General features: G+C 37.0%; 1 protein-coding gene across 1 annotated transcript in view; it reads right to left on the bottom strand.

Moving 5' to 3' along the window:
* FABP12 (fatty acid binding protein 12) overlaps positions 1–11,811 on the bottom strand; it is a 47,358-nt gene extending 35,547 nt beyond the window's left edge. Inside the window, exon 1 of the mRNA XM_006727136.3 lies at positions 10,044–11,811. Within this exon, the coding sequence (XP_006727199.3) occupies positions 10,044–10,070 (27 nt within the window). The 5' untranslated portion in view covers positions 10,071–11,811. The remainder of the gene's footprint in view (positions 1–10,043) is intronic.
* Between the last annotated feature and the right edge of the window lie 203 nt (positions 11,812–12,014).

The raw sequence follows: 12,014 nt of genomic DNA, 5'->3' as shown, positions 1-12,014 counted from the left end.
ACAGATCTGTGATTCAACAGTCTTGCACACTTCACAGTGCTCACCATAGCACATACCCTCCCCAATGTCCATCACCCAGCCACCCCATCCCTCCCACCCCCCACCACTCCAGCAACCCTCAGTTTGTTTCCTGAGATTAAGAATTCCTCATATCAGCGAGGTCATATGATACATGTCTTTCTCTGACTTATTTCAGGAGCGGGGAAGGTTTGATGAGGAATTATAGACAAACTAGCCAACTGTGCCTTGACCCACAAAACTGCACGTAGCCCATTAGGAGCTGAATCTGGGAACTGTCTGATATTAATGAGCAGAGAATCAAGAACATGAACTTCCTGCCAAGTCAGGCAGGTGGGGCCATTATAATTATTGTCTCCTGATCAGCCTGCTCACAGGTTCAGACCTGAGCCTGCTTTTCCAGGGAGGGGCTCCCTGGGACAGACAATCACAGACTTGGTTCTCTGACCCCATCCAAACCCAAGATCTACTAGAGAAGACCTTTCATCTCTGCTGTGGATTTCTTCATTGAGAGACCTGAAGAGTCCTCGGTATAAGACATTCTACCCTAGACCAAGAATGAGGTAAAAACAGGGAGGGCCACAATCTGTTTTCTAAATGAATACTTTCCCCCCAATCAGTAGGTGTCTGCAGGAGTGGCTAAGATTCAGGGGCTCAAATTGATCAACCCCAAGTGGGTTCAATTTAGCTTTATTTTTAAATTATATCCTGATTTCTATCTACTGGAGTGTACAGGAGGAGAAAGCACAGGAAAATACCAATAAAAAAGAACATTGAGTAAAACAAATCATATATCCAGAATAAGAAAACAAACAAGCCAATTAAAAAGTACATACTGCAATGAGCACTGGGTGTTATACACAAAAAATGAATCATGGAACTCTACATCAAAAACTAATGAAATACTATATGGTGACTAACATAACATAACAAAAATAAAATAAAAGCAAAAAAAAAAAAAAAAAGATATTTCACCAAGAAGTGTGAGGAGGTGCCTGGGTGGCTCAGTTAGTTAAGCATCCAACTCTTGATTTCAGCTCAGGTCATGATATTAGGTCGTGAGATCAAGCCCTGTGTCAAGCTCCCTGCTCAGCATGGAGTCTGCTTGAGATTCTTTCCCTCTGCCCCTCCCCGTTTGTATGTGGGCTCTCTCGCTCTCAAAATAAATAAATAAATCTTTAAAATATAAATAAATAAAACCACAGTGAGATACCACTACACACCTGTTAGAATGGCTAAAATGAAAACAACTCACCATTCAGCATATAGGCAAAATGTAGAACAATTGAACTTCTTAAGCATGCTGATGATGACATAAAATGGTACAGCCACTTTGGAAAACACTTGGGCAATTTCTTTAAAAAGCAAAAAAATACCCCAAAAAAAAATACACCTACTATGTAATCTAGCCATTCCATTCCTAAATATTTCTAAGAAAAATGAAAGCATCATGTCCATATAAAAACTTGTTCATTAATATCTAGTATTCGTAATTGTCAAAAACTGAAAACACTCCTAATGGCCATCAATTAGGTGAATGAACAAACTATGATATATCTGTACAATGGACTACTACTCAGCAATAAAAAAGGAATGGGGTGCCTGGGTGGCTCAGTTGGTTAAGTGTCTGCCTTTGGTTCAGGTCATGATCCCAGAGTCCTGGGATCAAGTCCCGCATTGGGCTCCCTGCTCAGCGGGGAGTCTGCTTCTCCCTCTCCCTCTACCCTTCCCCCCTGCTCATGCTCTTTCTCTCTAATAAATAAATAAAATCTTTTAAAAAAGGAATGAATATTAATATACACTACAACATGGATAAATCACAATGTAATTAACCTTAGTGAAATAAGCCAGACAAAGAAAGTGTATATACCACATGAGTCCATTTATATAACATTCTAGGAAATGAAAACTAATGTGACATGACAGAAGGTAGATCGGTGGCTGCCTGGGTATAGTTGGTAGGGATGGGAGGAGAAGGGAGGGATAGCAAGGGGCAGGAGGAAACTTTTGGAGATGATGGATATGTTCATTATCTTTATTATAGTGATGGTTCCATGAGGGTATATAGAAGTCAACTTTTCAAATTATATACTTTAAATATTTGCATTGTTTTTAAATATCAGTGATACCTCAATAAAGCTGTTTTAAAAGTACCATGAACAGTGAAATGTTTCCTTTTCTTCTTTATTTTATGCAACAAAGTAATATGTATGTCTGCAAAAACTAATACTAGGCCTCATAGTGAACAATAGCAATACTTTATGTACAAATGTCTCTTCAATCTACTTTTTAAAGTAAACTGTTTTTCAGAGTATTTTTCTTTCTTCAAAATTTTTATTTAAATTCTATTTAGTTAACATATAGTGCAATATTGGTTTCAGGAGTAGAATTTAGTGATTCATCACTTATATACAACACCCAGTGCTCATCACAAGTACCCTCCTTAATGCCCATCTAGCCCATCCTCCACCCACCTCCCTCAGTCAACCCTGTTTGTTTTCTATTGTTAAGAATCTCTTATGGCACGTATTGAATGGAGTACTGTGTGTTATATGCAAACAATGAATCATGGACCACTACATCAAAAACTAATGATGTAATGTATGGTGATTAACATAACATAATAAAATAAAATTAAAAAAAAAAGAATCTCTTATGGCTTGTTTCCCTCTCTCTTTTTTTTCTCTCCTTTCCCATATGTTCAGCTCTTTTATTTCCTAAATTCCACGTATGAGTGAAGTCATATGATAATTGTTTTTCTCTGACTGACTTATTTCGCTTAGCATAATACACTCTAGCTCCATCCATATCATTGCAAATGGCAAGATTTCATTCTTGTTGATGGCTGAGTAATATATATTATATATATATAATATATATATATATATTCCATTACATATATAAGATGTATACCACATCTTCTTTACCTTTCCATAGTTTGGCTATTGTTGATAATGCTGCTATAAACATCAGAGTGCATGTACCCCTTTGAATCTGTATTTTTGTATCTTTCAGGTAAATACCTAATAGTACAATTGCTGGATCGTATGGTAGCTCTATTTTCAACTTTTTGAGGCATCTCCATACTGTTTTCCAGAGTGGCTGCCCCAGTTTGCATTCCCACCAACAGTGTAGGAGGGTTCCCCTTTCTCCGCATCCTCACCAACATCTGTCATTTCCTGACTTGTTAATTTTAGCCATTCTGACAGGTGTGAGGTGGTATCTCATTGTGGTTTTGATTTGTATTTACCTGATGATGAGTGATGTTGAGCATCTTTTCATGTGTCTGTCAGCCATCTGATGTCTTCTTTGGAAAAATGTTCACGTCTTCTGCCCATTTCTTAACTGGATTACTTGTTTTTGGGGTGTTGAGTTTGATAAATTCTTTATAGATTTTGTATACTAATCCTTTATCAGATATGTCATCTGCAAATATCTTCTCCCATTCCATAGGCCACCCTCTAGTTTTGTTGATTGTTTCCTTCACTGTGCAGAAGATTTTTATATTGATGAAGTCCCAATAGTTCATTTTTACTTTTGTTTCCCTTGCTTCCAGCAACATAGCTAGTAAGAAGTTGCTCTGACCAAGGTCAGAGAGGTTGCTGCCTTTGTTCTCCTCCAGGACTTTCATCCATTTTTAAATTTCTTTTTGTGTATGATCTAAGAAAATGGTCCAGTTTCATTCTGCATGTTGCTGTTCACTTTTCCTGATACCATTCATTGAAGCGACTGTCCTTTTTCCACTGGATATTCTTTCCTGCTTTGTCAAAGATTAGTTGACCATAGAGTTGTGGGTCCATTTCTGGGTTTTCTATTCTGTTCCATTGGTCTATGTGTCTGTCTTTGTGCCAGTACCATGCTGTCTTGACAACCACAGCTCTATAAGATAGCTTGAAGTCTGGAATCATGATGCCTCCAGCCTTGTTTTTCTTTTTCAGGATTGCTTTGGCTATCGGGATCTTTTGTGGTTCCATACAAATTTTAGGATTGTTTGCTCTAGCTCTGTGAAAAATGCGGTTGGTATTTGGATAGGTATTGCATTAAATGTGTCAATTGCTTTGGGTTGAATGGACATTTTTTAAATGTTTGTTCTTCCTATCCATGAACATGGAATTTCAGAGTCTTAACTACAGAAAACAAACTGATGGTTACCAGAGGGGAGGTAGATGGAGGATGAGTGAAAAAGGTGCTGGAGATTAAGGAGGGCACTTGTGATGAGTACCAGGTGTTGTATGGAAGTGTTGAATCACTATATTGTACACCTAAAACTAATATTATACAGTATGTTATGTAACTGGAATTTAAATAAAAACTTAACAAATAAAACTTTTAATCTTTCCTCAGTAAAAAAATAAATAACATAAACTGGTTTTACTACCTTTGATTTTAATTCTTTAGTATTATTTTTCTAACTTTAAATAACAGACTTAAACTATTATTCTTTTCAATTTTCCAACTTAAGATTCTCTAGGAGTCATATCACCTCTCCCTTTTCCCAACTTCCTTTTACCATGTTATTTCTTAGATTTCCTCAGTTTCTCAAAATCTTGACATATTTTATTTTTCTTCATGGTCAAACATATTTTTCCACACAGTTTTTTGTTTTTCTTCACCATGTCTTTACTAACATCTCACAATGTATAGTCACAATACCTAATGCTTGGAAACCACTTCTTTCTTCTTCTTAAGACAGTCTTCCTAGAGTCTACTTACTTGATTTCCTGGCTTGCTATTCAATTATCATGCAAAGATTTCTCTTCTTTGTCTCACTAACTACTGTGATAGTTCCCAATTCTTTCTATCCCATTTCTTTTTCATGGTTTCTACTACTATCTTGCTGGATTATGCCCTCAAGTAACTTATGAAAATGATGCCTGGCACCTAAAGTTTCTGAGTCCTTCCATATTGAAAATGGCCTTTATGCTCTTCCTAGACTTAATTAAATTGACTAGAGGAGAGAATGCTAGGCTAAAATTATTTTTCTATGAACATTTTACTTTTGAAAAGTCTAATGCACCAGTCTGATTTCTTCTTCTATGCAGGTGATCCATATTTTTTTTTAATCTTGGAAGAAGTTTCTATTTTATGCCTTATCTTTAAACGTACTGAATTTTCATGAAGTTATATCTTGATGAGGGTCTTTTTTATTCGATCTGCTCATCACTCAGTGGATTGCTTCCATAAGAAGGTTCTTTAGCTCTGGGAAATTCTCTTAGTTCTTTCATTATTTCTTCTCCCTTGATTTCCCGCCCCCCTCCCCCCACCTTTTAGTTTTGTTTTAATTCTTTTCTTTCTGGAATTCTTACTATACAACTTGTTGATATTTTGGCTTGACCTTCTGGTTTTTTTTAAGATTTTATTTATTTATTTGACAGAGAGAGAGAGAGCTCAAGCAGGGGGAGTGGCAGGCAGAGGGAGAGGGAAAAGCAGGCTCCCTGCTGAGCAAAGAGTCCAACAGGGGGCTCCATCACAGGACCCCGGGATCATGACCTGAGCCAAAGGCTGATGCTTAACCAACTGAGCAACCCAGGTGCTTCCTTTTTTTGTTTTCTGATTGCTCAACACTTATTTTATGAATACAACATCTTCACATTTCTTTTTTTGACCATAAAATTTTAAAATTTAATTAAATCTATCTTCTTACTTCTGATTTTCTTACTTTATTAAGTTGATTTTGGCCACCTGTAAATTTTATATGTAGTTTTCTTGATGTTCATCTTTTTTTTAATGTTCAGTTAGCCACAGAATAGTACATAATTAAGTTTTTGATGCAGTGTTCAATGATTCATTAGTTAAGTATAACACCCAGTGCTCATTACAGCATGTGCCCTCCTCAATACCCATCACCCTGTCACCCCCTACCCCTACCCACCCCCCCTCTGAAACCCTGAGATTGTCTCCCCCGGGGTCCATAGTATCTCATGGTTCATCTCCCTCTCTGATTTCACTTCTCTTTAAGGACAAGAAATAGAGTTCACAGATTCAAATTTTTCTTTTGTTCTCTAAATTACCAGTTACTTTCTATTTCTTTTTCTTGGTCTTTTAAACTGTGGATTTTCTTTATATATATATATAGTGATGTTTGGTTGTTCTTTTATATTTATATTTTATGTTTTCTATTTCAAGATAACTGGTGTAGGTTTTCTTTTCTGCTGCATATGTATTTCACTTTCCTGCTAGGGAAAGCTCCATGTTAGACTGAATAGGCAGAAGGCTCCTAAATGTAGAGAGCTTAATAATATCTACCATAGGAGCCTTGATTCACCCCAGACAGTTCTTTAATTCTTTCCTAGAGAAGAATTCTAAGGTCAGAGGAAGGTGTGTAGGAGAAGAGTGTGGGAACCAATTGACAAAGTCATTTTGTAACCAGATTTTGAATTAACTCCTGGGGGTTTTTTTCAACTTTTTATTTGAAACAATTTTAGATTTACAAGAAATTTCAAAAATAATACAGATCATTCCCATGTACACTTCACCCAGATTTCCCCAATGATAACATCTTACATAACATTATAAAAGCCAAGAAACTGATATTGGTACAATACTATTGATAATCTAGACTTAGATTTTAACAATTTTGCACTATTCTTTTTTATGTGGCATAGTTCTGTGAAATTTTATGATATGTATAGATTAATGTAAACACACTAACAGGATATGGAGCTGTTCTGTCACCACCAAGAAGTATGCTTCATGCTACCCTTTTATAGTTGCCTTCCCATCCCACCCCCAATCCTAATCGATTCCTAGCAACTACTGCTTTATTCTTCACAATTATAACTTTGTCACTTCCAGAATGTTATATAAATGGAATCATACAGAATGTAGTTTTCTGAGATTGGCTTTTTTAACTCATTACAGTGTCCCTGAGACTCATCCAGTTATTTGCTTATTAATAATGTGTTCTTTTTTATTGCTAAATAGTGTTCTATTGTATGGATTACCACAGTTTGTTTATCCAGCCACCCATTGAAAGACATTTAGGTTGTTTCCATTTTGGAGCTATTGCAAATAAAGATGCTATGAACATTTATCTATAGGTTTTCATATGAACATAAATTTTCATTTCTCTAGGATAAATACCCAGAAATGTGATTATATAGTCAGATGGTAACTCCATGTTTAACTTTTAAAGAAACTGCCAAACTTTTTCAGAGTGGCTCTACCATTTACATTCTCCAAGTAGTGTATGAGAGATTCAGTTGCGCTGCATCTTGTCAGTACTTAGTATTATCAGCAGTTTTTATTTTAATCATTCTAATAGGTATATGGTACTTTAATTTACATTTCCCTAATGCCTAATAATATAGAACATCTTTTCCTGTGCGTATTCACCATATGTCTATCCTCTTTAGCAATATCTTTGGTCCAATCTGTGCTTGGATTGATTGCCTTTTTTCTATTGTTTAAAGAGTTCTCTCTGGGGCACCTGGGTGGCTCAGTTGGTTAAGCAACTGCTTTCAGCTCAGGTCATGATCCTGGAGTCCCAGGATCGAGTCCTGCATCGGGCTCCCTGCTCAGTGAGGAGTCTGCTTCTCCTTCTGACCCTCCCCCCTCTCATGCTCTCTCTCTCTCAAATAAATAAATAAAATATTTAAAAAAAAGAGTTCTCTCTATATTCTGGATATATATCCTATCGTTTAAAAAACTGAAGACTAATTTCTAAAATGGGGAAAAAGAAACAATCTCTAGGAAGGATTTTCAAATTAAAAATGTGTTTTTCATTTGTTTCCTTATTTTCTTAGCCAAGACACAAAATATTTAGATTGACAAATATGCCCTGAGAAAATCATCAAATAAAAATCTCTTTGAAAGCAAATGTCATTTATGATGCAATTAATTCTTAATTCTCATTTGTCTGGCAACTGTTAAGCATTTTTCAGGTGAAATATTATACTCTTACTGGCATGTTACTAATTATCTTTAAACACCTTAATATTATTAATGACCATGTTCATAAATACATTTTGACTGAGTTATCCTGAATTAGGATAAAAATGAGATGACTTTGACAAATGAACGGAAGTGGAATTTCTTGAGAAATTTCTTTGATAATATGAAGTCAACTATTTGAATATATTTCAACGATAATCTAAAGATGGGCTTCTAACCCTAAAGAAAAATATAGAAATGCCTATTTTATTTCTATTTATTCTCTTTAATAGGCTGGAAAAACCTGGAGTAACAGTTGTTTCCTAGAAGCTATTTCACAAAAGGAAATTGAGTGCTCTTCTGAAACAAGGCTGAGATATAAACACACTGATTTAAAATTTATTAAAAAAAGAAGAAGAAGAAGAAGAATGCAGGGCTCAGACTACAATTTCCTCCAGAAATTTCTCAGCTTTCTCCATAGGTGTTCTCAAAAGGCTATGACCATCTCACATTTCCATTCCTCCACCTGCATTCCCTCCCATGTCCTCACATCATGGCACTGAGGTCAGTTTTCCATCCATAGAGGGGCTTCTGTTGGCACCTGCTGACATCACTCTCCCTGGGGTTGTCATAGCCACACAAATGCTCTGTTCTGGCAACTGCTGTTTTAAAGTCAAGGAAGTAACTTTGTCTGGCTTAGATCAAACCCTAGCATTGGTAAACACCAGGAGTTCTCAGCAACAGAGCTATTGACATTTGGACAGGATAATTCTCTGTTGTGGGGGATGTCTTATACAGTCTTGGGAAAGAAGAAAGTCCTGCCATTTGTGACAACAGGGATAGAACTTGAGGGCATTATGCTAAGTGAGATAAGTCAGACAGAGACAGACAAATATCATATGATATCACTTATATGTGGAGTCTAAAAAAGCCAAACTCACAGAAACAGAGAGTAAAATGGTGGCTGCCAAGGGCTAGGGGGTGGAGGAATTGAGGAGATGTTGCTCGCAGGGTACAGACTTACAGTTAGGAGATTATTAAGTTCTGGAGATCTAACACACAGCATTGTGATCATAATAAACAATACTGTATTATATACTCCAAAGTTGCTAAGAGACTAGATTGTAAACATTCTCACCACAAAAAAAGAAACACTAATTATGTGACATGATGGAGGTGTCAGATAATGTTACAGTGGTAATCATACTGCAATATATAAATGTATCAAATCAACACACTGCACATCTTAAACTCACACAATATTATATGTTAATTAACCCTCAATTTTTAAAAAATAAAATAAAACATAAAGAGCATTTTCCATACCCTGAAAAAGAAAGAAGCATATTTGAGCATAGCTTGATTGACCCAAATTCCCAGTTATACTCGTTAGGTCCTAATTCTTAGAATTAATATATTTGCAAATTCTAAGTATGCTTAATTTTTTAAATTTAAATTTAATTAGCCAACACAGTACATCATTAATTTCAGATGTAGTGTTCAACAATTCATCAGTTGTGTATAACACCCAGTGCTCCTAGTATGCTTGATTTTTTTTTTTTAAGATTTTTAAAATTTATTTATTTGACAGAGAGAAAGACAGCGAGAGAGGGAACACAAGCAGGGGGGGTGGGAGAGGGAAAAGCAGGCTTCCAGCTGAGCGGGGAGCCCGATGCACGGCCTGATCCCAGGACCCTGAGATCATGACCTGGGCCAAAGGCAGACGCTTAACGACTGAGCCACCCAGGCGCCCCTAGTATGCTTAATTTTTAAAAGAAAAATTTTAAGAACCTGAATTTGGTGCTACTTTATTAGTTCAATGTATTAATGCTTAAAATGGAAACTAATACAATTATATATCTTTAGATAATTTCTAGTTTACTTTTTTAAATTTATGGCAACTCCTAAACATAAGCCAAAATAGTGATGATTGACTTTAAAACTTAACATCTTTGCTCTGAATATATTATCAACAAAATGAGCCCATTAAATAAAACTGTTCCTTGGATTCCAAGGGCACTGATCTATTCAAGAACTGCTTTGTTGGCCCTATACGAGTAGACAAACATTTAATGTTGGCTAAAATATAGACTTATCACAAAAAAGGCAGGAAAGACCAGAATCTAGTCTCCCTTGGTTGTTTTAGGACTCACCCCATGGAAGAAGTTCTGTTTCCCCATTGAGTATCCAGATATTGGTCACAGTCTAGTCCCTTGGAGGTTTCTATTGTCCCAGAAAAAGCAAGATTCTGTCAACTTCCCCCAGATGCACGCTGGGTACAAATCCTGCTTATGCTGACCCTGCCCCACTGTCTCCTTGCAACGGGCCTCTGTGCCCAGATTTCTGAGTTTGGCCTGAAAGAGAATATGTAGTAAGGCAAGGGACTTTAGTAAAACACACAGCAGAATAATTTATAGAGATATTAAATTCGATCTTATTTTCCCTATAGTGTAAGACTCAGGACAGAGTGCAAATTTTTTTCTCTCTTCCTTATGCTTTTCACCTAAGCAGTTTCATCCCAGAGGCTTCTGGTATTCACAGGGAAGAAACAGTAGGACTTTTTTTTTGACAGCTTGACCTGGAAGATGCCCTAGAGCAAACCTCTAGGACCAGGGCAAGAGGAGGTGGATGGGAGCAGACAGACTGAGAAGGGATAGGTTTTCAAGAGCGGTAGAGACCCGAAGTCTCTTCTTGAGTAGAAATGCTGAACTCTAATGGGGGAAGCCAACAAAAACACATGAAGGCTGAGTTGGATACCAGGAATGAGGGAGGAGCCAGCTTAGATGGGCTCTTATGCCTCTACTCAGTCGAAGGGGGCTGGAGCTGCCCACCTGCAGAACTTGGATGGGGGGAGCATTAACTGTGATCAAAAACACCTATTGCCTAATGCCCTTAATTGTGAAAATACCCTCCTGCTTGACCCTCAGGAAGGGGAAAGAATTCCCCAAACCTGACTAGGATCAAAAAAATAAAGCTCACAACCGGACCAGATATAATTTGATTTTGAACAAATAAGGGAATGTGACATTTCTTAGGCCCAAGTATTATGCAGCAAATCCATTGTTACTACAATGCCTCACCCGCTCCAGTTGCTTAGGAGTTTCAACCAGATGCCTTCAGGGAACATTAAAAAAAAAAATCTCTTAGCAAATATTACTGCTTAAAGTGGGTAGCCGGAAGGGCTTTCAAACTCGTTTAACAGAATTACACAATTTATTATTTATTTATGTGATCAGTAGAATTAGACTCATGGAAGCTAAACCTTACAAATCCCATTTCACATGAGACAGAAACTGGGTCCTAAGAGAGCTCGGAGGTCATAACTCTTGGGTTCTAAGAACCGAAGTGGAGGACTGGTGTGGAACACTCCACACGTTATGCAGGAAGACATGATTTGGTGTAAGCCTCTCCGGGAGAATCAGCTCTGGTGTTGTGAGTAGTACAGGATGGGCTGACAGGCAATGTCTAGAGACCAAAGTACCAACAACAGATGAGTGAAACCTGATTTAAGGTTGAGCCTGAGGACAGCATGAGGGAGGAATGATTCAACTGTAGTCTTTAAGGTGATATTTTTCCCTTTAAAATAGGGTTTTGCAATATATTAGATTTCTGATACTTCATTTGAAACTTCATAGGATTTTGTGCATAGATTTTCCAAACGCTTGAGAAAATTCAATTCTACAAATGTTTACCAGGTATCTACCATGTATAATGCATTATAGTAAACACATGGGAGAGAGAAAAAGGTGAAGAAGACACAGTCCCCTCTTACAACTTAGTGGGAGAGATGGAAACAAACATAAATCAGTCTAACACAAGAAACAGTAGTTCATATATTAAAAGAAAGTAATATTAGTAGCTAAGATTTGTTGAGAGCTTTCTAAGATCTGAGCACTAATATGCACTGCAACAGTCTAAGGGATGTTTTATTATTATCCCCACTTTATAGATGAGGGTACTGAAGTCCAGAAGGGTGAAGAAACTTGCCCAAGGCCATATCACTAAGAAGGGTAGATCTGGAATTTGAACCCAGAGATACTGACCCCAGAACTCAAGCTGTTAAACTCTGCTGTGAAATACAAGTTATATGTGATAGTAGAATGGGGCAAGAAAAGGCTAAGTCA

The sequence above is a fragment of the Leptonychotes weddellii genome, chromosome 4 (assembly GCF_054177405.1).
Source record: "Leptonychotes weddellii isolate Sample4059 chromosome 4, ASM5417740v2, whole genome shotgun sequence".
NCBI lineage: Eukaryota > Metazoa > Chordata > Mammalia > Carnivora > Phocidae > Leptonychotes > Leptonychotes weddellii.
Note: the sequence above shows the minus strand (reverse complement) of the source record. Positions and strands in the feature narration are given on the sequence as shown.